Source organism: Sinohyriopsis cumingii, chromosome 5 (assembly GCF_028554795.1).
Source record: "Sinohyriopsis cumingii isolate HCF-2022 chromosome 5, ASM2855479v2, whole genome shotgun sequence".
Taxonomy (NCBI): domain Eukaryota; kingdom Metazoa; phylum Mollusca; class Bivalvia; order Unionida; family Unionidae; genus Sinohyriopsis; species Sinohyriopsis cumingii.
The window spans coordinates 27584613-27611852 of NC_142965.1; the positions used below are offsets into that span (position 1 = coordinate 27584613).

The following is a 27240-nucleotide window of genomic DNA, read 5'->3' on the forward strand; positions in this document are numbered from 1 at the left end:
ATTCCACGCTGACCCAGGTTCCCGTCAAGGCACGTTCTTCCTGGCTGTGATGGCAAGGTTGGTCCTGGTTGCACGTTTCGGCACAAGTACGGCACAAGGGAAACATCAGTTTGCCTTGACAATGGTGAGGTAAGACGGGATGGTATAGGTTCGTGGGAGGCAAAACTTTACACTTGATCAAGCCTTCGTATTGTCGAATGTTTTTCAGGTCGATGTGTTCCGTGAACAATTGCGGGTGCCCTACAGGAAAGCGACAATATTTGCACACGTAGGGATACAGCGAACACACGTCCAAGTATTTGATTTCTTCTCCTTTCTCTTCGTCGGCTTGGTACAGCAAACAGGTGGCATTGGTCCTTCCTCCGTACAAACTATCCCTCGGGTTCAGCGGGTCCATGAACTGGTAACTTTCCACGAGGCGTTTAAACTCGGGATCGGTTTTCAAACGGTGATCGTACTCGTGTTCCCACATTTCCACCACTTGGTATCCTTGCTGTTCTAACTTTAGGTGTCGCTGACAAGTGTCCTGGTACAAGTCTTCCATGGTTCGTTGCAAAAACTGATTTTTAGTGTCACGGTCAGGGTAACAGACGGGACATCCGTGAAATAAGCAACCGTTAAACTCGTACACGATCTTGGGGTTTTCTAAGTCCCAGCCATCTACCGAATACGTTCCGATGGTCTTTTCGCCTCCTCCGTTGCGGGCATGCTGAATCCATTTGTCTTCCTTGTCGCACAAGTAATGTAACCAACGTAGGGCTTTGACCGAGTATTGACGCTTGACATAGTGGGTCGTTTGAGGACTGATGACAGCCACGGTGTTTTCAGGCATGAATCGTTGGCGGTACACTAAGGAACACGCTTTGGCAATGGTGCAAGCTTCTTTCAAAGGATCGACCCCTCCGTGTTCCATGAACAGTTCTCGAAATTTTCCACAGCAACGTCGTAAAATGTCCACGTCGGAACGACAATACTTTAACATTTCTTCCTGAAAGTCGAAGGGGTCAGAGGCATGAGCCTGGTAGCAAGCGTAGAAATCTTCTCGTTGTTCGGTACGCATGTTGTCGGGGTCGTAATAGTGAGCCTCAGGTAAATGGGGTAGAACGGCATGTTGATTGGCTTCCGTATTGAAAAAGTGTGGAAAGTACCCTTTAGCCATTTCTGTCATTCCAAACGTTTTAGGCATTCGACTCAAAGGCATGGCCAAGTAACTCATCGAATCTTTAAACTGTACTTGTCCCACTTGCATGAAAATGATTTTGGCTCCGTTCAAAGTGACTTTAGGACGCTCGGTGCCTTGTTCCGTATAGTACCTCAAAAGAAACTGTCCATCGTATCCGGAGAAATTGTGAGCCATCACCGTGGCATGACGATGACAATCTCCGTAACGTTCGATGTCCTCTTGGCTCCACGTCTTGTCGATGAGGTCTAAGACCCATTGGGCAAAATCGGCTAACGTGTTTGGTCCCCGAAAGATTTTTTCACGTCCTCCAGGAATCTTGCTGCAGTGAGGGCAATGACTGAAGATAGGTTCTTGAATGCACTTCTCGCACGCTCGATGAGCCACGCAGAAATTAGGGATGTGAATGCCAGTCTCTTGCATGCATTCGAAATCGAAAAAGATGAAATTGCCTTTCTTCTTGTGACCGTCCTCTTTCTCTGGTGGGGGTTGGTATTTTTGCACGTAACATTCGTGTTCCAAGTCCACGATGTGGGTGACAAATGTGACATTTTTTCTTTCCTCGACATACGTGTGCCTTGGCATTGTTGGTAAGTATGCCTTGTCCACACGTAGGGCACAATCTCAGGAGTTGACAAGCACATTTCTTCTGTGAACCTTGTGTTTTCAAATGTTGCTGGTAACAGGCAGGGCTGACAAACGTGCGCAGACAAGTCGAACAAGGCACTGGTTCTTCGCTCAGACAGGGTGGAGAGGCCAAACATCCTGGGCATTTCAATCCACAATGCTTGTGTTGCTCTCGATTGTTATAACCATAATCACATTTCTCACAATAATAATTGTATCCCAGGAATCCGGTGATACTGGTAATGGTATCGAAATGGTCATCGTGATAATAAAGGTGAATGTATTTTCCGTCCTTAAAATCCTGGCCTCGAAACAACAGAGACCCGCGCATTTCTTGAGGGTGCACTTTCAAGGTGTAGCGTGCAGCTAGGGCATCTTGCAATTTTTGCATCTCAGAAATGCCACAGGGTGTGTCTTTGGACAGGCCAGCTTGTTGCAACAGGAGTTCTGCTTCGTTTCGTTGTTTGGTTCGGTTCGATTTTCGAATGTTCTCCCAGGTTCTTTTCCATTCTACTGTGTCGTTCTTGTTGGCATAGGTTCGTCCCACCACGATGGCACGGGCTAAGCACATCTGGTCTTCAGGGTTGTTAATTCGGACGAGACTCTTTTTGGTGTTGCGAAGGTCGTTCACCAGTAGGACCTTTTTGCGTCCTGTCCCTTGAGGAAGAGAGACGTGAGCCATTTTCAGTGTGGCTTTACCATCGGTGATGTCAAACTGGTCATTTAGATTGTTGTACGTGTTGAATCTTGTCCATGACTTTGGAAGGGGTTAGTTCTGCGGGTCTGCTAAACTCGATCCAAACAGGGGATTTCAAACCGTCGTGATCTATGGATAGTGTCAAGCGATCGTCTTCTTTGGGTTGACATTGTCGCTTGAGTGCGGTGAGCAAAGAATCCCACATCTCGGTGATAAACCCTTCTGCTTTCTCCAAGGGTACGTCGGCCTTGAAATCTTTAAACTTCACCGTGTAGGTGTAAGCCGTGGTTCTAAATTTTCTAGAGGAGCGCTTTTCCGTCTCTCGAATGGAATAGTACTTTTCAGGGTTGACTAAGGGTGGTGAACTTGGTTTAGAGGGTTAGGATTCTGGTTCACTCATGTCCTCTTCAAAATCACTGGCATGAATTTGTGCCAAGATTTCGTCCCTGGTACGAGGCGATAGATCACGTTTCTGCCTCTTACTTTCTTCTTCTTCTTTCTTCTCGAATGAATATGATCGTTTCATCTTGAGTGCAAAACGTCAAATGACTCAAGTTCAAACACCATAGACTAATTTATAGTCATGGCAAACCAGCGTATATAAAAAGGGTGTGTCTTGTCCTTTCACTATTCATTTCACTCTCAAACCGAGGAGAACGATGGAAGAGACTACCCAGATGGAACGTTTCGTCAGAGCTTTGCGAGGGGTCATTAGAAAATTCTCTTCAGACCAGCCGACGGACTACTCTCCTTCCTTTCGAGATAAGAGTCGGGATAATTGCTATATCTGTCAGAAGAAAGGGCATTGGTCTTCAGAGTGTCCAGACCGTCAAAAAAGAACAAAAACAGGGGCTAAAAAAGACAAAAGTCAAGATACCTGTTATTATTGTAAAGAAAAAGGACATTGGTCTCCAGATTGCCCAAAAAAGAAACAAGAGGAGTCAGAAGAAAAGAAGGATTCTTCAGAAGAAGAGAGGGATTCTTCGGAAGAAGAGAGGGATTCTTCGAAAGAAGAGAGGGATTCTTCAGAGGAAGAAGAGGAAGAAAGAAGACAATTCTATTTAAAAGAAGCAAAGAAACTGGAGAAGAAAAGAAGAAGGGAAGAAAATGAGGAAAAAACGGTGAAGAAATTCAAAAAACAGAGAGACTAAACAAGGAGAAAGAAGAAGTCAATGAACTTTTAATTAAAGTGTTCTGTGGTGAATTGTGAATTGGATTGTAAAAAATGGATAAAAGAATACATGAATGATATAAGGTAAGTGTCTTTGAGTTTTGATTTTAAAATAAGAAGCTACACTCACGCACTCATACACAGACACGTACTATAAGGGTAAAATGGGTGGGGTTTATTTTTGAGTTATTGGCAAATTGAAATTGTATTTCTTTTCGAGAAATGTGGGTGGCCCTGAAAAGGGCCTTTTTATTTTGGTGTAGGGGTGAGTTTAACCAATCAACTTTAACTGCCTTAAGCCTTTGCCACGGCCAAGGCCTACTTCTGATGATTGGGTTGAAATCACTAAGGGTGGTACGACAGGCTTAGTCACAGGGTTGGCGTGTTTAGCTCGGGAAGGTCGTATTCTCTTCGGTCGTGATAAAGAAGTCTGATACATTTGTTTCAGACTTCTTAACTCCGCTAAAATGTCCAACAGTACCGTAGCCGTTTGATTTTCACCCTCTTGTTTCTTTGCTGCTACTTCTTCTTGCTGTTGTTGCTGTTGTTTTTTTCTTACCTCTTCTTGTTGCTGTTGCTGTTACTGTAGGAGAAAAGCTTGTTCCGCTTCCTTTTGTCGTTGCATAAATTTCTCCAATTCTTCTTTCTGTCTCTGTCTAAAATTCTCCACTTGCGGTAATGAAGAAGGTAACGAAGGTTCCGGAACAAATTATTGCGAGGTAAGAAAATCCACAAAATCCCAATGTACCTCTTCTGAAAGTAAGTCCGGGTTCCCTTGGGCAGTCTCCCCTGCTGGTGCACCCCAATGGATCGTTTTCTGAGTTTCCGTCATGTTGAATCACTGTCGCATAGATTGACTGCACACAAGCGCTAGCGAATCTATATAGACCAACTGACGTCACAGACTACTCTCTTTGGATTGGATGCGGGCTGACTGAATTTTGTAACGCGTGTTTGGATTGGTGAATGAACTCAATCCGTTTCAATCCTTCCTCTACCTATAAATAAGCGCAGTTCAGTGCATTGATTCACTTGTTCTCGTCGCTTCAAGATGTGGACCGATGTGCAATCTTCTACGCTTGAGTCTTCCATGATGTTCCGGACGGACATACCCATGTATGTCCGATCCAAGTGGACCGTTGTCCACAGGACAAACACCAGCCTGTGGATACGTAGGATCTACGTAGAAAGACAAGGATGCCTGAAAAGAGTGCTGATTTACGGACCAACAGTGAGACGTAGCCTAAGGACAAGAAGAAGACCAATGCGGTACCATTTATGTTAATGAATACATTAACATAAACCCAAAGGCCCTTTTCAGGGCCAGCCATATTTCTCGAAAAGAGATAGCCTTTCCATTACCTACCCATTTTTTTAAATTTAAATTTAAATTTAAATTTAAATTTAAAAAAATTTAAAAAAAAAAAGAAAAAAAAATCCCAAAATCCCAAACTCTATTCCCCATGTTAATTTCCCTTGTCCCTAGACAGACCCAAACTCTATGTTAAATTCCCATTGTCCCTAAAGTGACCCACGATTTCTCTCCATGTTAAATTTCCATTGTCCCTAATCTGACCCAGGGGTCTTTTTAATGCTAAGTCCCATTGTCCCTAATGTGCCCCACTTTACTACTCCTAACACTTTGAATAAAACTCGCTGACAACCAACAGGTAATCTGTTTGAAAGTATTCTTGTTTTCTTGTCATCATTGAAAATTGCATACAAATATATAATAGCTATATCTTTAATCTGCATCCTGTAATATAACCATTATATCAACATACATAAAGGGGCACCATCTACCTTTCAAAGAGGGGGCCCCGAGTGGCCGAGTGGTCTAAAGCGCTCTTCGTTACGGATCACTGCCATCTCACCTCTGTCTGCGGCGGTTCGAGTCTAAGATTCAGCCAATGTGGGTATATGAGAAAGCTTGCCAGTAGCTTCTCGAGGGTCGGTGGTATAGCCTATCGTGTGCTGAAAAATGGCGTTAAACCCCACAACAACAACACAACAACAACAACCTTTCAAAGATGGAAAGACCATCAAGTTCATATATGTATCGATATCGTATCGCAGGCTGTGTATCATGAATCGCACCGATACGAGGCATACGTTTCACCCCTGTTCGTTAGCAATATTAGTGCTATTTACATTCTTGGCAAGACGTTTACATGTCAGGTTATGATATAAAAATATTGGTATAGCGTTGTTACAAAATATTCATCTGCTAAGATGCAAGACTATTGCTAAAAAAGAACCATACATATTATCATTGTTAATTTGAGAACAAAGTGATCATACCTTGTCATTTGTCCGCAAACGGCGGACTTTTCAATCAAGATGATTAGGCAAATTTCTCGTCCTTTAATTTTTCCGTGATCTGTCAATATATACACAAATTTCAAAATTATAAAATATGACAACAATGGGTATACGCTGATGATAAAAAGTGTAAGACAAAGGCCTGAATTATATCGATTATTTAGTATATATCCACAAAAACATTTGACTCGGTGTTTAGCCTGCCGGACCCACGACTGAAAAGGCATAGGTCAGCTACCGTGGTGTCCCTGGCCAAGGCACTTTACTCCAATCGCTTCTGCATTAGGTAACCTGCATGTGTTGCCGTGCTGTAAAACATCTAGCCAAACATGAACAGTTTATTCAAGGTACCTTTCGGAGAAAGCTTAAAACTAAATTATTATTATCATTATTGGTCTCAGGTCTCCCATCTCTTGAGAAGTCATATCTGATGTAAACAAGAAATTTCAGCTTGGTTAACATAACTCATTACTTTTTCGTTTTGGACAGATTGTTGTGGCCACCATGTCTGAAAAAGATCATACATGGTTACCTGGATTCATAGGATTGTGATGGCCTGGTCAAGATAAATGTTGTATTTATTTTCTGCATCTTTCGATGTATTGTCTGGATCAGCCAATAAACAATGTCTCGCCCAATGGGAAAATTTACATTAGTAGTTCTAAATTCAAATAACGGACAAGGATTTATATGTTTTATGCTAGTTATGTGTCTTCTCTATAAATGCAGAACTTTTTATTGTTACCTAATGTTTTTTTTAATTTTTGAATTTTTTTTTTATTTTTTATTTTTTTTTTTTATTTTTATTTTTTTTTTTTTGCTTTTATTGAATTACAACATTGTTTAGTTTGAAGGATTTCTCTTCTTCTGAATGAAACTTACACATAATAAGATTCAGTCCAAATTTTAAATGTAGATGTTATTGTTTATACAACAAGGATATACAACATACTACAGCCTTCAGTGTTTTAGCGACCATGGTCATCATGGCTTCCATTCGAAATGTATTCAGATATCATTAGATGGTATAATAAATTCAGGTAAAGAGCAGCCTAAATTAATGTTTCTCTATTAAAAAATTTATAAAACAAAACTATGGAGAAAATGCTCACTGGACCGAGGAATACATTATAGATCCCATAAAGTCACAACATTGAAGACTTCTTTCTATCATCATTATTGTACTGGAGAATATTTTGCGACACTCATGACGTAAGGGAAATAACTCGCATAGAAAAATAATTTGCCTTCCTTTTATTCTTCAAAGTTTCTGTTTAACTCCATAAATATTGAGCGCTCTTAACGTTTATTCTATATATCGATGAGTATTGAGCGCTCTTAACGTTTATTCTATATTATCAGAAGCGAATTTGTCTTTTCCAGTTTGAGTTTTTCAGTTTGTATCTGTTGAATCATTATCGCATTGAAGAAATCTTGGTTTAATCAAAATCTAAAGTGATATTTTTTAATCTTTTGATCATAAAACCGACTTGTAACTTGTCCAGAGTCAATAACTTCAATACATATTTGATGTTCTATATTAAAAATAAGAAATTCAATGATCATGAATAAGTCAAATTTTAACAAAATAACGAAGGTGTTAAAGTACAAAATAAGGTCGATGAAATTTAACAACTTATGATAATTTGAAAAAAGGTGACTACAGTTATCATAATTAGAGATTACTTTCATTTTGATCAAACACCGTTGTAAAAAATGAAATACATCATTATGTTTGTTTGTCTCGTTCAAAATCTCTAATTTCAAATATTTATAATGAGAGAGATTTTTAGGATTTAATTCCATGGGAAGATACGGTTGTTGCAAAGTAAGTCTCAACCAGAGAGTAAACAAATTTATATTGAAAAATAAACAAATATACTTACAGAAAAATGCTTATTTTTTCAGGTAAACCAGAAGAATTATTACAACATTTTATAAATGGCTTGAAATATGTAATTATTTGCTTCCAAAGAATATCTGTTTAAGTGCCTTGTATTGCTGATAGTGATGAATTAAATTTTAGCTCTACAGGTAATAGATCAAAAGGGTTTATTAATCTGTTATCCATCGTCCGTCCGTCCCTTAGCACAAGTTTGTTATCGCTACACCTCCTAAACTAATTGCAAGATTGCCATGAAACTTTCTAGTTGGTCCTAAATGAAAATGGTCCCGCTCGAATAACCAATATAGCCGCCTCGGTGGCTATCTTGAAATTTTTTTATCGCTATTCCTCCTGAATGGTTGACATATCGATATGGGATTTTCACTAGAAGACATTTTATGATGTCTAGTTCGTCCTAAATGAAAATGGAGCCTATCTGAAGTCCATTGCACAATGATGCAATCCAGAATGTCTTTGAATGAGTTCACAATAATCCGAATCAAGTAGCACTTTTGTAATTCCAGTGGATGTTTTAAATAAGTAAATAATTTCTCTCGAATTATATCTGATAGACTGATCTAAAACAGAAATGAATCAATTGTTTAGCAAATCGCTTTTTATACACATTTTCACATGACCTAAATGTGAATCGTTCCAACGGAAAATTCATGTTCAGGACTAATAAGTAAATGTAAAGTCTGAATATAAATAAGTATCTGTACGTCATGTCTGAATGCAAATACGTATCTGCACGTAATGTCTGAATGCAAATACGTATCTGTACGTAATGTCCGAATATAAATAAGTATCTGTACGTAATGTCCGAATATAAATAAGTATCTGTACATAATGTCTGAATATAAATAAGTATCTGTACATAATGTCTGAATATAAATAAGTATCTGAATGTAATGTCTGAATATAAATAAGTATCTGAACGTAATGTCTGAATATAAATAAGTATCTGAACGTAATGTCTGAATATAAATAAGTATCTGAATGTAATGTCTGAATATAAATAAGTATCTGAACGTAATGTCTGAATATAAATAAGTATCTGAACGTAATGTCTGAATATAAATAAGTATCTGAATGTAATGTCTGAATATAAATAAGTATGTGAACGTAATGTCTGAATATAAATAAGTATCTGAACGTAATGTCTGAATATAAATAAGTATCTGAATGTAATGTCTGAATATAAATAAGTATCTGAACGTAATGTCTGAATATAAATAAGTATCTGAATGTAATGTCTGAATATAAATAAGTATCTGAATGTAATGTCTGAATATAAATAAGTATCTGAACGTAATGTCTGAATATAAATAAGTATCTGAACGTAATGTCTGAATATAAATAGGTATCTGAATGTAATGTCTGAATAGAAATAAGTATATCAATGTAATGTCTGAATAGAAATAAGTATCTAAATGTAATGTCTGAATAGAAATAAGTATATCAATGTAATGTCTGAATAGAAATAAGTATCTAAATGTAATGTGTGAACATAAATAAGCATTTGAATGTATTATCGGAATACAAAAAGTATCTGACTGTAATCTCCAAATATAAATAAATATCTGAATCAATTTCCGAATAAATCTTCTTTTATGACTTCCTTTAGTTTTGTGTTCTATTTTCTCTTTTTTGGCCTCTTATTATATGCTTTTAAACCTTTTCCTTTTAGTCATGAACTATTTTTATTTTCCTTTTTAAATGTAATCTTTGGCATATGAATGTTTGCTTATCGAAAATAATTGAAGTAATGTAAGTGGAAATCTAGAAGATGGTTTGTGTCATCTCCAAGGACAGGGCTATCACATGTGCGTTGGGTTTTTTGGTTACACTCACTAGTCTTGCTGGTACTTAAACTTGACGCTAACAAAATCGATTCCCATTGGTGAACAAATGTTTCATCAAAACAGTCAATGTTTGCTAAATAATAGAATTTTGATTCTTCACCGCGTAAAAAAAATAGTGTAGGAAACAAATCTGACACAAAAGTTTTCCGTGTATGGATGCCGTTTGATTAAGACCGACTGTCTTGGCATTTACGTCTATATACTTTGATTTTCAATAATAAAAAAGAAAAGCGCGAAAGATTACATTATATTTACCTCGTTTAACCATATGTGATTCTTCATGCGAATGAGACTGAGCTACGTTCTTCAGCTTGGGACCCACTTATCAAATTTGTTTCAGTTATTGAATATTCTTGCTATTACTTCTTTTGGTTGGAAGGGATTGTGTGAAGGAAAAATATTTTCCAGTAGAAAGAAAACCCCGACCACTCCCCCACATCGAAAATTGACCTGTCAGTCCCTTGCATATAAACTTCTCACTACAACAACAATTAACAGTGAAAATAAAACACGCGCACAATACGATTCTGGATAGTTAGACCTTAACTGTTGACTGTTGAGATTAACAACACGGATTATTTTCTTCATATAAAGAATACTTTTAATTGATTTGATATCATAATTTAATTACCAAGACAGTCGGGCAGCTATATATATTACACGAGATTGATGGGTACAGGAAATCGATGATCTATGTTCATAAAGAAAACCGTGACCTATGGCAAATTTGATTTTCCAGTTCAGTACATCCAACTGTGCCCCTGTCCACGCATCGGATGGGTAACGTGCCAGAAGTAGATTTCTCCTTTGCACTGAACTAACTGCCCTCAAGGTCAAGGGAAAACCAATTATACGATATTTCATCTACGATATATGTGTGACAAATTTACATACCAATACTCCCAAATATTTTACATAAAAATGACAGTTCTCAAAACAAAGCCCGCACCATCTGCAAAACCTAATTCTGAGGTCATCCGCCTTAAAAAAAAGTTACTCTCTCTCTCTCTCTCTCTCTCTCACACACACACACACACACACACACACACACGCACAACATAAATTCGATTCGTACAAAGTTTTATTTCTCTTTGGGAGTTCACTAACACATAAACATATTAACAAAAGTTTCGTTACATGTAATTAAATTTTTCTTATAAATCTTAAAACTGGCAAGCATTGCTTTCCGTGACCTGTGCTTAATGTAGATATTTTTAACACCCAATCAACTATCATCGCATCCATTTGGTGTACCATCTCATACTGGAGAGAGAGAGAGAGAGAGAGAGGGGGGGGGGGAGAGAGATTACCTGACCACTTAGCATTACTGAAGGTTACTACAAAATTGGGTATAAAAGCGTGTCATACGTGATACGGCAGCCTTCAGTCATAATAAAATCACGAGAAAACCAAGCAGAGATCTAACACACACACACACGTGTTGCACTTGACCCTGGACAGCTTGTTTAGTCAAGGTTGTCTAAAATTCAACGAAGAGGTCGATGCCCTTCAAACGTTCATGATCTGCTAATGGTCAGTTCAGGGTCTGAAAACTCAGTGTATAGAATAAGCATTGTCCTAACACCGGTGTATTTGCCAGCACAACATTATGAATCTAGAAGTACCTGAGGCAAATTTACCTAACCAGGTTAAATTTCACAAATGTACACAATTATACGATAAAAGGTGACAATGACATATTTCACTGAGAGAGAGAGAGAGAGAGAGGCAGTTAAATCAATGGTTGCGTTGGTAGGTAGGCAGTAGGGTGAAGGTATGGCAAAAAAATTAAGACACACAGATGGACAGATACCCTAGTTATAAGACTGATTACGTAACTCCTCAAATCAAGTATTTATATCATGCAATATGACTAAGTACTTAATTTTCAGTTTGCAAGCAGGTCCGGTCATACGGGTACCGCTCCGGTGGCCTAGTGGTTAGACCGTCCGCCTCAGATGCGGGAGGTCGTGGGTTCGATCCTCGACCGAGTCATACCAAAGACTTACAAAGATGGTACTAACAGCTGCCTCGCTTGGCGCTCAGCATTAAGAGGTTAGTGTTAGGACTGGTCGGCCTAGTGTCAGGATAATGTGACTGGGTGGGACATCATGCTACATGTCTACGGCATGATGCCCCGGTGCTAGACATCACTATAAACTGTCACACTGCATACATCGTAGCGATATCACTGAAAAAGTGTTAAAGATACGTTAAAAAATCCAAATCACACACACACACACACCGGTCCTAGGGCAAGAAAACGATGCAACCGCCTTGGCCCCGCGCTGCTGGCTATACATTTTACTGCGAAGTGCCCCGCTCATCGTTTGATAACTTGGCCCCGCAAATCCGGGCCTGTTTGCAAACAGTAAGTTCATGGTCGTATTTGAGAAGCAAACTACACAGGAATCAATAAAGTAACTGCTTGATACCTGTTATTGTGTTGTTTTCAATGAAATTGTACACAAAAAATTCTGTGGAAAACGTGCTAGCCTTAATACACATGTTGGCTTGTTAATTCTTTACGACGTCGACTACATTTTAGCCTTACAAACGAAATGGTCTCGTAACAATTTGAGAGGATGAAAGGATCTACTCTTCCAAACTGAAACAGTAATATAAATTGGTTTCAGCATTAGACGAATGTAAATGCTCATGCATGTGTATTAGCTCCGGGAGCACTCGGAAAGAAAGGGGGCGATAAACAGCACCGTTAAGCAACACGTTCAGCCTCGAGTACAAAATGTTTGAGCATTTACTTGTATAGTGCACGCAATCTGTCTGTTACCTGCACTAACAAGTGGGGAAATATATACGATAATTGTGTTCTGCACACCTTTTGATCAATAGCCTTCACAATGCAGTCTACCAGATAATACAATTTCTTTCTATGCTTCTGATTATAGTTTAGCATCAATATGGTTTGTTTTCAATTGTTTACAGTCTAGCAATGGTTTGATTTCAATTTTTTATAGCAAAACCATGGTTTGTGTTCAATGGTTTACCGTCTAACTTTGGGTTGTTTTCAATGGTGGGGCCCTGAGTGGCCGAGTGGTCTAAAGCGCTCACCGTTACGGATCACTGCCATCTCACCTCTATCTGTGTGGGTTCGAGTCTCGGGCTCGGCCAATGTGGGCATGTGAGAAAGCTTGCCAGTGGCTTCTCGTGGGTGGGTGGTTCTTTCCGGGGTTTCCCGGGTTCTTCCTCCACAAATGATACTGGCCGCCATGTATGCCTATTTTGTGCTGCAAAATGGCGTTAAATCATACAACAGGAACAGACAGTTTTCAATGGTTTTCAATCTATGGTTTATGTAACGTCGCCCTCTTAGTAAGAGGGGTGGTTAATTGGGTTTGGCTGTCGTTATCTAGAGGATGACCTCCCTCGATATTATAGCCCGGCGGGAGAGAAAGAAGAATGGAATTTCAACAGAGAACTGAGCGAGAATACTGGTAAGAAATAAAAAATACGAGCCCCCCTTTGACAAGAAAATAACAAATTTAATCAGAACAAATTAATAACGGTAATTTCAGTTCACGTTAGATTATATCAAAAGAATATAACAGGTGTGTCTAATTTGGATTTATTTCATCATCATAACGAGGGGTGAAAAAAGCGCAATGTCCACGACCGATTTGCATTACCTTCCTGTTTGAACGTATATCAAAGTCTCCTAGTTCATCCTTCCTAAGCTCTACGCTCTGCCCCTTCATGGACTTCCTGGTCCTTTTATTCTGACCTCGTCTTTCTTTCTTTCCCCATACTTCTGACTCCAGAGTGTCTCGTCTTTCTCTCAGAAAGCTGTTCCTTATTGTTGTTCTCTTTCAGAACTTGCGCGTCCTAGCGCTAAACATGTCTTTCTTTTTACAATACGACCACCTGGTCCCTTTCTTGTTTCACGAGGAAAGCCCAGTCGTAGGCAGAATACGCAAGAGTCCCATTAATAGATAAGTTTTGCAGGAAATCAAGAAAGAAGAGATATTAATGGACGAGTTGATGAATCAATTTTATGTTTGAAGTTTAGTGTCTGCCCGTTATCCTTGAATATATGAACACACCTATGCACTGAAAGCGTCAAGCGATGCAGATGCCACTATAAGTAGATCCTAACCTAATGGTACCCATATCCGGTGTCTTTTGTGGTATTAATCCATCGTTTATGTAAGTTGGTAGCATATATTTTTTATCGTTTAATAAAAAGTAGAACCTTTAAGCCTACTAGTAATATTATTATGGACACTCGTCCCCCCCCCCCCAATGAATTGTAAAAAGTGGCAATTACCTCAGGCAAACGCGCACTTTGTTGCTTTTGTTGTTGGGTTTAACGTCATTTTTCAGCTATACATGGCGGCCAGTATAACTGGTGGAGGAAGAACCCTCGAAAACCCTGGGAAGAACCACTGACCCACGAGAAGCTACTGGCAAGCTTTCTTACGTACCCACGTTAGCCGAGCCTGAGACTCTAACCCAGGTAGACAGAAGTGAGATTGCAGTGATCCGGAACGATGAGTGCTTTAGACCACTCGGGGCCCCACGTACACGTTGTGATGGCATGTGTGAGTATCTAAACTCCCGCCTCTCGCTTTGTTTGTCCAACAATTGTTTAAACTGCCGAATGATATTTATATTGTTATCGTTGTTGTGGGGTTTAACGCCATTTTTCAGCACACGATGGACTATACATGGCGGCCAGTATAAATGGTGGAGGAAGAACCCGGGAAAACCCCGGAAAAAAACACCGACCCAAGATTTATGAATGAATACCCCATATTTATGGATACCAAATGATCAAATACTTTGGAATTAGCAAAAATAATCTTGACTATACTGTAACCCACAACAACATCGGCGTGTCCGGACATTTTAAAGTTAGAGGCTATAAATCAACATCTCATATAATCGCATTATGAACAACAATATTATCAGTATCAATACAAGCTCCAAAGTGCATATGCATGAAATAATGTTAACAATACCGTTTATTCAACCAACCAACCATCATAAAATAGGCAAGACTGTCGGGGGTCATTTCTTCATTAGTATAGCAGTTAGTAGGGAATCGGTGTGACGTGCACGAGTGCAAAACTCACTATAAATATCATAGTTGAATGCTGGGTGAAAAAAAAACAAGAGGCCCAAGCGAAAGCTAAATCTTTCACCTAATTTACTTCTGTATGATAGCTAAATGCAAGACCAACTGGCCAAACCATCTGGATTAGCAGACTGTTTTCTGTGGAAATAACTTCCAGCGCTGTTGATTACATACTAGTATTCTATGAAAACAATTCATTCAAGGTTTCTACCGTTCGTTTACCTTCATCCTTATTTATTGACAACGCAACATCATTTGTCAGATAATGAAAGGCTAGTCTGCCATGAGGATTTCTGTCAGAATAGGTAAAATTCTGTTAAGTTATTTTGTTTAGTTAAAGTAAATATTTTTCTACTTTTAGTAACCGACGCCATATTTGATGGTAAACAGAAATCATAAGTGTGAAAGGCCCTCAAACTGTGAAATTTTCTATCAAATTTGGTCAATTTTTCATACGGCCTTACGATCATGTTAGCTAATCGAAATCATGATTATTGTGGGAAAAAAGTCTTTGATCGCATTTGCAATATGTTAATAGCATTTAGGTGAATCCATGTAAGACTGTGATCTCTAGGCTCCAGCACCTTTCATAAACCTATTTGTGAAGTGTCGAATTTTGAATTACATAAAATTTTAAAGTTGAATGCGTTGAACATTAAAGTCTTATCGCATTTAAGCCTGAAAAGTCTTTGTAAAAGGTCACTTCGACCTTTCTTCGTTCATCTCACCCCCCCCCCCCATGTCAGTGCAAACTTCAGAAGGACAGCATTCCGACCCAGTGATATTAACCATGGTATCTTAGCACGGTCCATAGAAAGTAAACATTTGAGCTACCAACCCTAACCGCATGGTAGGAACCTATGTCCACTTATCATTTTTTCAAAGGGAAATTGTCACGCACTGTCGTTCACAGTTTCTAAGCTGTCTAAACCCGATGAAAGGAATTATTTCTTTGGGAAAAATTAGGGACCGCTGCCTACGATTGGGCAGAATAAATTAGGGCGTACACTTTAGAGCAATCTGACTTTAAAGTGACGACCTTAGTCGAAATTCTTTAGTCGGAAAATTTCCTAGAAGAGGAAACTTAGTCTTGACTCCGTGGAGGCATAAGGAGATTAGTGTTTTCCTCGTGAAACAAGAAAGGGACCTGGTGGTCGTCTTGTGAAAAGAAAGAAATGTTTAGCGCTAGGACGCGCAAGTTCTGAAAGAGAACAGCAATAAGGAAGTGCTTTCTGAGAGAAAGATGAGACATTCTGGGGTCAGAAGTACGGAGAAAGAAAGAAGGACGAGGTGATGCAAATCGGTCATGGACATTGCTCTCTTTTCACCTCTCGTTATGATGATGAAATAAATCCAAATTAGACACACCTGTTAAATTCTATTGATATAATCTAACTTGAATTGGAATTACCGTTACTAATTTGTTCTGATTAAATTTGTTATTTTATTGTCAAAGGGGGGCTCGTATTGTTTTATTTCTTCCCAGTATTCTCGCTCAGTTCTCTGTTGAAATTCCATTTTTCTTTCACTCCCGTCGGGCTATAATATCGAGGGAGGTCATCCTCTAAATAACGCCAGCCAAACCCAATTAACCACCTCTCTTACTAAGAGGGCTACGTTACACTAATCAGTTGGATCAATACAACTAACCGCGTGACAGTTGTTAATGATCCAACCGGACCTTCTCACTGGGTCGCATTCTTTACCTAACACTTTTGCCCTTGATCCTTTAGGCTCCGACCTTTCAGACCTAGTCGTCGGATCAGACTTTGTAACCCCATGCCAATCGTCCATGATCTAAAATTAGATTCTGGAGTAATAATCAGCCCTACTTATGAAATCGCTTCTGCTCGTGCCAATCGTCCTTGATTATATAGGTTCTAGACTATTTGCAAGACCTATACTCGTGGACCAATGATCTGACCTAAGTAATACCTTGCATAGACATTATCATTTTGTTCGTCAATACATATTTTGCTCAACCCGACAGAAGTTGGATGCTTCATATCACCTTGATGCAGTTCACCAAACAGCTCTCAGAACGCGAGTGGTTATTAATTCATTCGAAATATATTCGGTCACTGATAACTCCCTTACCTTTTATAAAGAATTAATCGCAAATATTCAGGTTTTCGATGCTCTGGAAACTCTTGCTGACAACGGACCTACTTAGGAAATACTTTTTAAAAGAAACATAGTAAGAAATTCTTGTTAAATTGATACACTGGCCAAAACACCCAAGATCATGCTACTTTCATTACATCAGCATAAAATGAATGTAAAGTCATTATATCTTCCCAGAGTAACACAGCTCGTTTCCTCATTATCAAATTCCAACACTATTCATTGGAAGCTTGTTGCAATCAGGGTTCAATTAAAACGTGGAAAATGGTTAGTTAACACCAAATTGTGTTAAATGTATAAAAAAATTGCAAAACCTTAACAGTACCAAAAAGAGTTTTTTGAGTAATTAACACAATATTTACAGACTTTATCACGTCAGAGTTTAGGCCTTTGTTACGCTAAATTACAACTACAATAATTCAATTCACAGTAAACATTACAAATATCAATGGAACACTTATCTGCTGCGTTTAACACTGGCTTACCTTCAATTTAGGATTATGGACGATTATCAGACGATGCCATCCACAAGAAAAACCTTTGATATTGCATATACAATGAGAGAAAACGGTGAAGTTGAATGCTACTACTTAGAAACTCTCCGTGGTATTTCAGAAAACGTACACACGAGGAAATGTAAATTCAAAATTATTTTCTTGTAATTACAGGATCAGGACTCAACAAAATGTTGCTAATTACTGTGCGGTTTCACAATGTATATTTAAAGCAATTTGGGATTCTTAAAAAGAAATTATAATTTATCGTTTACCACTGGCTTGATTCAAGATGTGACTGAGTATAATTAAGATAAACCAACGAAATGCTTTGACAAATAAGAATACAAAGTCTACTTTTTAATTTCAAGCTACATATATAACTATGCTGTTACGTGTGGTAGGGATTAGATCTATGAAAAGACTGATATGCTGTTACGTGTGGTAGGGATTATATCTGTGAAACGACTCATATGCCGTTACGTGTGGCAGGGATTATATCTGTGAAACGACTCATATGCCGATACGTGTGGCAGGGATTAGATCTGTGAAACGACTGATATGCCGTTACGTGTGGCAGGGATTAGATCTGTGAAACGACTGATATGCCGTTACGTGTGACAGGGATTAGACCTGTGAAAAGGCTGATATGCAGTAACGTGAAAATCCATTTTGCCTGTCATAAAATAGTGGATGTTATGCAACAATGTAATCTATTTTAACGCGATATATGTCATTCAGCATTTTGTCTATCGTATACAGTGTGTGTGTGTGTGTGATTAGGATTTTTAACGTAGCTTTAACAATTGTTCAGTCATATCGCTACGATGTCTGCAGTGTGACAGTTTATAGTGATGTCTAGCACTGGGGCATCATGCCGCAGACACGTAGCATGATGTCTCACCCAGTCACATTATCCTGACACCAAGCCGACCAGTCCTAACACTAACCTCTTAATGCTGAGCGCCAAGCGAGATAGCTGTTAGTACCATTTTTGTAGTCTTTGGTATGACTCCGCCGGGGGATCGAACCCACAACCTCCCGCTTCCGAGACGGACGCTCTAACCACTAGGCCACCGGAGCGGTTCGTATACAGAGTAAATACTATTCAGTATAGTTTTCCTAACCTACCGTCAACACCGGCCTTAGCTAACGCGGGGCCCAATTTGGGTCATTTTGGCGGGGCCCGCTGTGAGCACGACATTTGGAAATAAACTTTTAAACAAGTTTTATAACATACTGAACTTAAAATGTTCTTCCATCGCTTTAAAATTACTTTCTCTCTAAGATATATTCTTAAAAATTAATAATGCGCGGGGCGCCTGTGAGTGCGGGGCCCGAGTGGGCCAAATCGGTCCAATTGGCCTAAAGCCGGCCCTTCCTATCATTATCATAGATCTGTGTGTGCACTATGCAGTGAATCTCAGAAATATGAAATATTTGCAATGCATACTGGAAAATTGTAGATAGTCTCTAGTTTTTCAAGTGCCGGTATTGGAAACTATTTGAAAAATCCAATGCTGCATGAAAGTCTGACTTAAAGGGTGTTCGAACGTCACTTTCCTTGTTTCTTATAGCTAGTGGCAATAAATAAATAAATTCTTTGAATGTAAGATAATATGAAATTATCTGCTTGCCCGAGTAAAATGAAATTAAAACTGCTACTCTGCAATGCAGTAGAAACTATTGTTTAGCAGTGCAGACTGTAGGAACTGCTATTCAGCAGTACAGACTGTATGAACTGCTATTCAGCAACACAGACTATAGGAACTGCTATTCAGTAGTGGAGACTGTAGGAACTGCTAATTAGCAGTACAGAATGTGAGAATTGCTATTCTGCAGTGGAAATACATACAAGGATACTATTCAGCGGCTTCATGAGCTATTTAGAAATCTGAAGCTTCTAACACATAACCAGGTTATGTTATTTTGAGATCAATTATTAATTTCATTAATTGAAAATCTATGAAATGGATTTTTAAATTAAAATCGAGCACGAAAACAAGAACAATAATGTATTTTTTTTAAAAATGTAATCTGAGAAATGGCCTTATACGATGCCTAATTTATAAACGCTGATTTTTACTTCAGTCGATGGCGTTGCAACCACCCAAGCATCCCCCGCACCGGGTTTCGGCAAATTCCAGGTTTCCTTTACTATGTGCACGCATACCTACCACCCAAAATAACTGTCCAAATATCTGATACACGGCGGAATAATCGGACTAGCGTGCCTCTGCAAAATTTGCTACATACGATTAGTCTGGTAAAACGTTTATCTAATCACGGTCACCGACAAAATGCGCTTCAATCAAAAACAAGTGTCTAGAAGCGAAACTACAAAGATTTTTTTTTTGCTGCATCAAAATTTATCTAGGCATATTTTCTGCAACCATTGAGGTCAAAATCATTTTGGAAGCTTATAAGAAAATCTTTAAACACTTCTTTCCAAACAGACACTGATGCTTTAGACACTTCTATCCAAACAGACACTGATAATGTAGAAACTTCTTTCCAAACAGACACTGATGCTGTAGGCACTTCTCATTCAGGCAATTGAAGCTGACCATCGTCACGCGAAACATGACATTATCGCACCATCACGTATGACGACACAATATACCATCAGCCAATCAAGTTACTTTTCCAAATTTTGAAGAAGAAAAAAAAACGTGTGTGTATGTGTGTGTTTAAGTATTTTTATACCAAACTTTCGTATGGCGGAGATCTCAGTTAGCTCTACGATGGTATGATTGAACCGAGACTACAAACTCGATATGCAATGATGCCGACTGATAAGCAGATACGACAGGTAGCTCAAAATAGACGGTCAATTCATATTAATAATCGGGGAGTGCATGATATAGAAAGTTAATATGCTGTTATCTGATAGAGGAACAGGCGACGGTGTATTAACTTTCAAATCGTGAGTTAGCCATCCAGCCTTTACAAACGGTCCAAGAGTCGATGTATATGGTTGGCTATCTCCCGAATATTTCACCTTCTTTACCTTTATGATGCTCTGTTTGAACAATATACTTTGAAACTGTCTTAGACACGATCTAATATGCACCAATTAATTAAAACTTTTAACGAAAACCTCAATGTTATTTTTAGAGGAGCGCGAGATTACCGGTATACCCACAGGTGCTCGACGCGAGCTTGATGTTGAGAAAAAAAAAAACAATAATCTAAATGAAAAAATCATACAGAGTGAAAAAAAATACCTTAGATTACCCCCCATGACCCGTTCTGACATAGGACCCTCTCTTTCATAATATATAAGAGAGAAGGTACGGACGTTTCGGAGCCCCTAACTTCAGTTCGGTACAAAGCAGAAAAGTCAATAATGGCTTCATGAATAGAAAAATATCTCAGGAGTAAAACAAGCCAGACAGTATGGTCGTGTGCCTTTGAAGACGGAAATAGCTGAAGGAAATCGAGGGTCATGGGTGGAACGAAGTATTTGGAAGTTCCGTTCTCTTATATATTATGATAGAGAGGGTCCTATGTCAGAACGGGTCATGGGGGTAATCTAAGGTATTTTTGTCACTCGGTATGATTTTTTTCCTTCAAATTATTGTTTTTGGGGGTTTTTTTCTCAACATCAAGCTCGCGTGCAGCACCTGTGGGTATACCGCGTTTTGTTTCTTCCGTGGTACGTATCACGGTACGTTTTCACAGTACCGGTAGATTTTGAAGTTTCCTTCAGTAAAGAATGTACAGAAATCTTGTTACATATTGTTTTTATTTTAACAGCAAGTAATTTTACAAACCAGTTGTATTTGTCACAAATTAATTTTGAATGTTGCACACATAAATTAATATATTTACTTTAATCATATGTTTGACACGTGTCACCAGCGTGGTTTAAAATAATGGATATGATATGGTGTTATTCTGCTACAAATCGAAGCAAGATATTTTACCACCTATTGACATACGGGATATTTCTTCAAAAAGTGTCTCAAAACAAAATTGTTGGTCCCTAACGTAACTGTTGTATCCGTATAGCGATATGTGCAGAAATATTTTTCGCGGTAACCAGCTCTAGTTAATTTTGATTTCTAGTAAATCATTTAAGATAATAAATACCACAGAGAGTAAAATAATCATACTTATCACTCGTAGTCCAACTTGATAGACTGATAGTTAATCGGGATGGGGACAGACAGAAATGTGGAGGCAAAAAATCAAGAAAAAAGCATGCACGGTTGAAGACTGCTATAGGTTGTAACGAAGTCAGTGGCTTAGCTAGGCAGGCGAGAAAATAAAAGCTATTAAAAGGAAAAACCCGAATGAGTCTCATAATTAAAAAAATGTCTAAAATAAATATGTGCGCCATTATTTTATTAAAGATAGCATTCAATATATATCGTTCTATCTAGATCGGCTGAATATAACAGCAGTGGAACGTTGTACGTTTCAGCACTTCAAACATTAGCAACGTGTAAACAAAATCGCATATCTAACAACACTGACGCAGGCTCATTGATCTGAACAAAAAGGTATAACTGATATATTTAAAGAATTTCTGGCTTGTATAGAACAAAGTGCAATGTTTGTTTTGAAGAGTGTACAACAGTACATTTGTCCACACAGTTCAATAAAAATACGCAGTAGTCCCATTAAAAGAGGAGTCTCTCCGTGTCTTTGTCAACTGCACAAAAACAGTAAACGATATATAAAGCGATGATTAAACTGAATATTACATGAACAGCACGAATGATGTATCGATCTGGCATTAAATCACGAATGATATATCGATCTGACATTAAATTATGAATGATGTATCGATCTGGCATTAAATCACGAATGATATATCGATCTGGCATTAAATCACGTTTGGTACGGTACACACACTAAGAAACGAATTCAGCTGGATACCAAAACTGCCCCCCCCCCCCCAGTAAACAATCCTACAGACCGCCTGACCTCGTCGACATGCTCAATTTGACATGTTATTTAAGGTTTATGTGCTCTTCATGGTCAATACACCATGTACTTTGGCCATACGACTTCAAACGAGCACAATATAAACTATATGTTGTAATTTATTATAACTGACAGGAGTACCAAAATTATTTTAATCACAAATAGGTACATATAGTTAACCTGTACAGCAAACAATATAATACTTGTTAGATTTCAAAACATCACCAAAATTGATCATCCAAAAAATTCATATTTAGTTTTGTATTAAATCCCTAAATAGGCCTATGTATTTGTAAAGTTGGTTTTGAATAGATGATCACAGCGGTGTGAAGACACCTGTGCGTGTACTCTCAGGTATATTACAGGGGTTGTTTCAAAACCATCTTAAAATGTTTTCCACTTTGTCATTTTCTTGTAATGTTATAAAAACAAAATAATTAAATAGCTTGATTAAGTGGCAGCTCATTTAATATTTTTATTATTTGTAATTAAAATACTGTATAAGCTTGATACAACTGTCGGTTCAAATTAATTGCAGTGTTTAGCTTCTCTTGGCCTAATCTGAAGTCATTTTACCAAACTATATAGTGTAATGACCAAGAAGGGCACATAAATCTTATATTATTTCTACAAGGAATTTTGACGTTAAAATGATACTTTAGCAATAGCAGTTATAGCTCTACTGGCTCAAGCCTTAAACAATTTCGTAGTCACGTATATTTTTTTGGGATGAATACCTTGGAAAAAAGATGAGGTAAAGAGCAGGCCTTTCAGTATGAAAATTCCAAACAATTTCAGATGGCTGTGGCGTTTCTCTGGGTATCAGTTTTGTAAGGCTACCGGGATTACAGAGGATTAATCAGTAGCCAATCATAATCAGGCAACAACAGAATTCGCCATGCGCATTGGAGTGGGATAAGAAAACCCCACCCGGTGGTCAGAATTTGCTCACAAATATTTTGCTTACGTCTCACTTCGAAATGATTTTAAAAAAGATGTATTATCGCTAGGAGAAGCTTTAGAAGGGTATAGTATTTTCAGTGGATTTACCTCATTATAAAGAACATATAATCTTTCGTTTATTCGTTGTCAACAAGGATGAATTTATACCTAAGCAATACATATTATAAACGTCCTGGGCATAATTCGCGTTATCAACAGTTTCGAAAAGTGAATTCGCGAGATTGGCGCTTCCCACTATACTTTTAAACATGGACAAACTGTATCACAACCATTAACAACACCTGCCTAGTAAACAGCGAAAGGTGCGACACTGTCTGACAATGTACGTCAAACCTTGTGGATGTCTACATGACGTAAAATTACGACATCCGGTGATTTAGCTCGTTTAAAGCAAGAACACCAAGTTATTATAAAGGCAAGCATTTGTTAAACCATATGCGATGATAGTTTCTGACAGTTTATTACCGAATCCTGTAATGGTGTAAGAGTACACATGAAAATAACAAAACTCTTTCACATCATATATTAATTTGGCATTGTACCTAGTGCAGATTTCTTGAATTTAGATTGACTGACATCAATTAACAGACCAACATCGTAATCCTCATTTAAATACCATATCTACAGCAATGGGTATTACGCCTTCCCTGTGTGTGTTTTTTATTTTGTGTTACATACATTCACAGGGGTTGGTTACAAAGAAGATTTGGATTACTCGTCCATGAATCAAGGGATGGGGGTTCTAACCTGTAACAATATAACACGTATATTGTTACAGGTTAGAACCCCCTATTCCTTGATTCATGGACGGATTCTCCAAATTTTCTTTGTAACGAACCACTGTGCATACATTAACTTACGGTAAAGCCTTAGTTATTACGCATATGAAAATCGCAATAGTACCTCAGGAAACTACCAGATTAGCTGGTTGTTGTTGTTTGAGGTTGAGACCAGGGGTTTCAAACTTATACCACATGGAGGGCCACATGAGGGCATTTTCGATGGCCCAAGGGCCGCACCACCTTTCTTATCTTCATGACACCATGTGACGCCAATCAATTTGCGAGTTACATGATACGGCTTGGCGGGCCGCATGCGGCTCGCGTGTACGAGACCCCTGGTTTAAACGTCATTTTTCTGCGCATGAAAGACTAAACATGACCACCGGTATAAAGGGTGGATGAAGAACATGGAAAAACAGCGGTGAAATCCACCGACACACGGTAAGCTATTAGCAAACTTTCTCACTTACCCGCATAGGCCGAGCCCGAGTGGACAGAGGTGAGATGGCAGTGATGAGTAAAGGCGCGTGCTTTAGACCACTCGGCCACCCAGTACCCCGAGTTTGATGGTTGATCTCACTGTGCTCACAACAGTAGATTTTTGTAGATATTTCAGACTAATTGGCTTTTAAATTAGTGATTAATCGGTAAATACTTCCAAACAAAAAGTACAACGTATAACGTACATTTGGACATATGTGTAACGCTTGCTACTAGAACATCTAAGAATTTGCGAGGCAGAGAGGAGAGATAAATACAATGAGCTACTGGGTGAAATCTAAGGCAGTATTTTTCTGTTCGATTTCTTTTAAAAATGTTTTAATGCAAACATGACCACATGAAATTGTAAAATTGTGAAACTAGCTCAAGTTTATGATTTAACCATCTATCATAATTTTACGTATAAACGAAGTGCATCCACAAAAATACAAAACGTTCGATCAAGATAAATCTTTTACTAAACCTGATAAATTTTTGGACACTACAAACTCTCATATACACTATTTACAAACAACCGTTTTACACTAGTTTCAATGCTTTAACGAGACAATTAAACGAAACAGTCTACATGCATGTACTGTTTTTGCACGAAAGTCTAACATACCCTTAAGGCTTAACAATGAACTGCAAACTAATCTTTCGTTTGTATTCCATTCCGCATGTAAACGAGTCTGGGAGGTTACCGGATTCGTTTGCACTATCTAACATGATTGTCATATGTCTTGCCTGTGTGTTTTCTTTAGACAAGCTCTACATTAGGTACACATTCATCTCGCCCCGTCAGAGTCACTAGGGCATTTCCAAGCAGCTTGAATTACCTCTCGCCTTTCGATCTACGTAGTCTTGTGAGATCAGTAATGAATGACGTTAAAAATCAAACTGCTATACGCCCTATCAGTCAAGAAAAAACATCAGATTGCAAATGATGATAAAGATGAACTGCTCGATGACCCTACGTCTTTTTCGTACTTATTACCAAGGTAGTTGGCAGTTTCAGTTAGTTTGTGTAACACACTGAATAGTCCCCTCAGATGGTACGTGAAAGCCGCCGCAGTTTTCCTGGCAGCATCTGCTGTCCCCTCTTCGAAACCGATGTCTTCCCGAGTCCTACTTTCTCCATGTATAAGCTCCGTCCTAATTGCGTTTAACATGATGTAACAGTTATACAAGTCCGTTCCTGGAGCCACTGTTGGTAAAAGTGCCATGTTATTATTTTCCTCCGAAATTTCTGGACGAGTTTCTGTGGTAACTTCCATGTCACGCAGCCGACTTGGAATCATTATCCGTGAATTCATTTTATTCACAGCCGTAACATAATTGTTCAATGTCACCAATAGAGAATTTTGTCCGTTGATCATTATTACACTGTTGTTTTCGCTTGCCATTGCTGAAAAATGTATCTCGGTAGGTAAATGATATTACTTCTTCAGCTGAATATCAAAACTAAAGTAATGTACACAAGCATGCGCTTAAGCTGTGTTGTCTTATTCACAATTTTGGATGCCTAAGGAGAATGTAGAGCAGATAACCAGTTTACCAGCCCTTGATCATGCAAGTTGTTCTACACTATTACAAAGTTTCAAGGTACTGTAGTTATTAACAATATCCCTTCTGTTTCCTATCTGCAACTGAAATAATGTTAACCTAACCTTACAGTGGGTTAAGTACCTTTTGCAGTAATGGACTCTTCCCTGCCCAAGGTCATACAATAATACGGATTGGTCGAGAGGCATGATCATGCGATGACTGATACCGCGATGTCATGGCCACCACGAACGTCACGGTTATGTTTGCACTTGTAACCAACAAACAAACATACATAGGTAAAGACTGTATCAATCGGTGGCATGCGTAGCTCAATAAGTTCATTCACAATTGGTAAGACAACTAACTGCGTGTAGAGATACCAACTAGAAAAACCTCTTGGAAGTTGTGTGTGGCATATCTAGTTGTTTGTGGTCAGCATAAACAATGCGTTATTAGCAGGGACGTAGAGAGCGATCACGGGCCCTGGGGTAAGAAACGCCCGGGCCTCTCCTAGTTCTTGTTCAAACAAAATGTTTCTTTTATAAAATTAAAAAGCGTTGTTCAGTTGCCCCCCTCCCCTCCCATTGTCGGCCCTGGTTTTTTAGGTTCGAAATTTCAGGCTTCAAATATCAGCTGAAGAAACCCAGACTTTAAATTATACACTTTTTATTGGTGTTTTTGTATTCTCCATCATTTGAAGTTAAAACGAGTCAAATTTGGTCGTCATCACACTGCAGTGTGTTGTCATGGATATGATTAAAGGTATGAAAAAAGTATACCTTTATTCGTGAGAACCTCATTTAAGATATCGTTTAATAAAATAGTTTTAAGAATTAAATTGTATAAAATACAGCTTTCTTTTTAAGAGGATAACGTATTAAAGTGATAAATGAACAAAGCTGCATTGAATTCAATATATTTTTTTATAGTTTTCCTCTGACATTTTCGACCTTTTGTCTCTTGCTTTAGAATAATATATATATTTTTACTTTACACTTATGCAGTACCTGAAGAAAACAAAAGGGAATAAATTATAAATGTTTCAAACACAATAAAAAAAATCATTACGTTT

The 27240-nt window shown here is 38.4% G+C and overlaps 1 protein-coding gene across 1 annotated transcript; it reads right to left on the reverse strand.

Annotated features, from left to right (window-relative positions):
* Positions 1 to 24929: 24929 nt before the first annotated feature.
* LOC149798841 (mid1-interacting protein 1-B-like) lies at positions 24930 to 26368 on the reverse strand. Its single transcript, XM_089957736.1, has one exon. It carries the CDS (start codon positions 26024 to 26026, stop codon positions 25553 to 25555), a length of 474 nt encoding a protein of 157 aa, XP_089813862.1. The 5' UTR covers positions 26027 to 26368; the 3' UTR covers positions 24930 to 25552.
* Between the last annotated feature and the right edge of the window lie 872 nt (positions 26369 to 27240).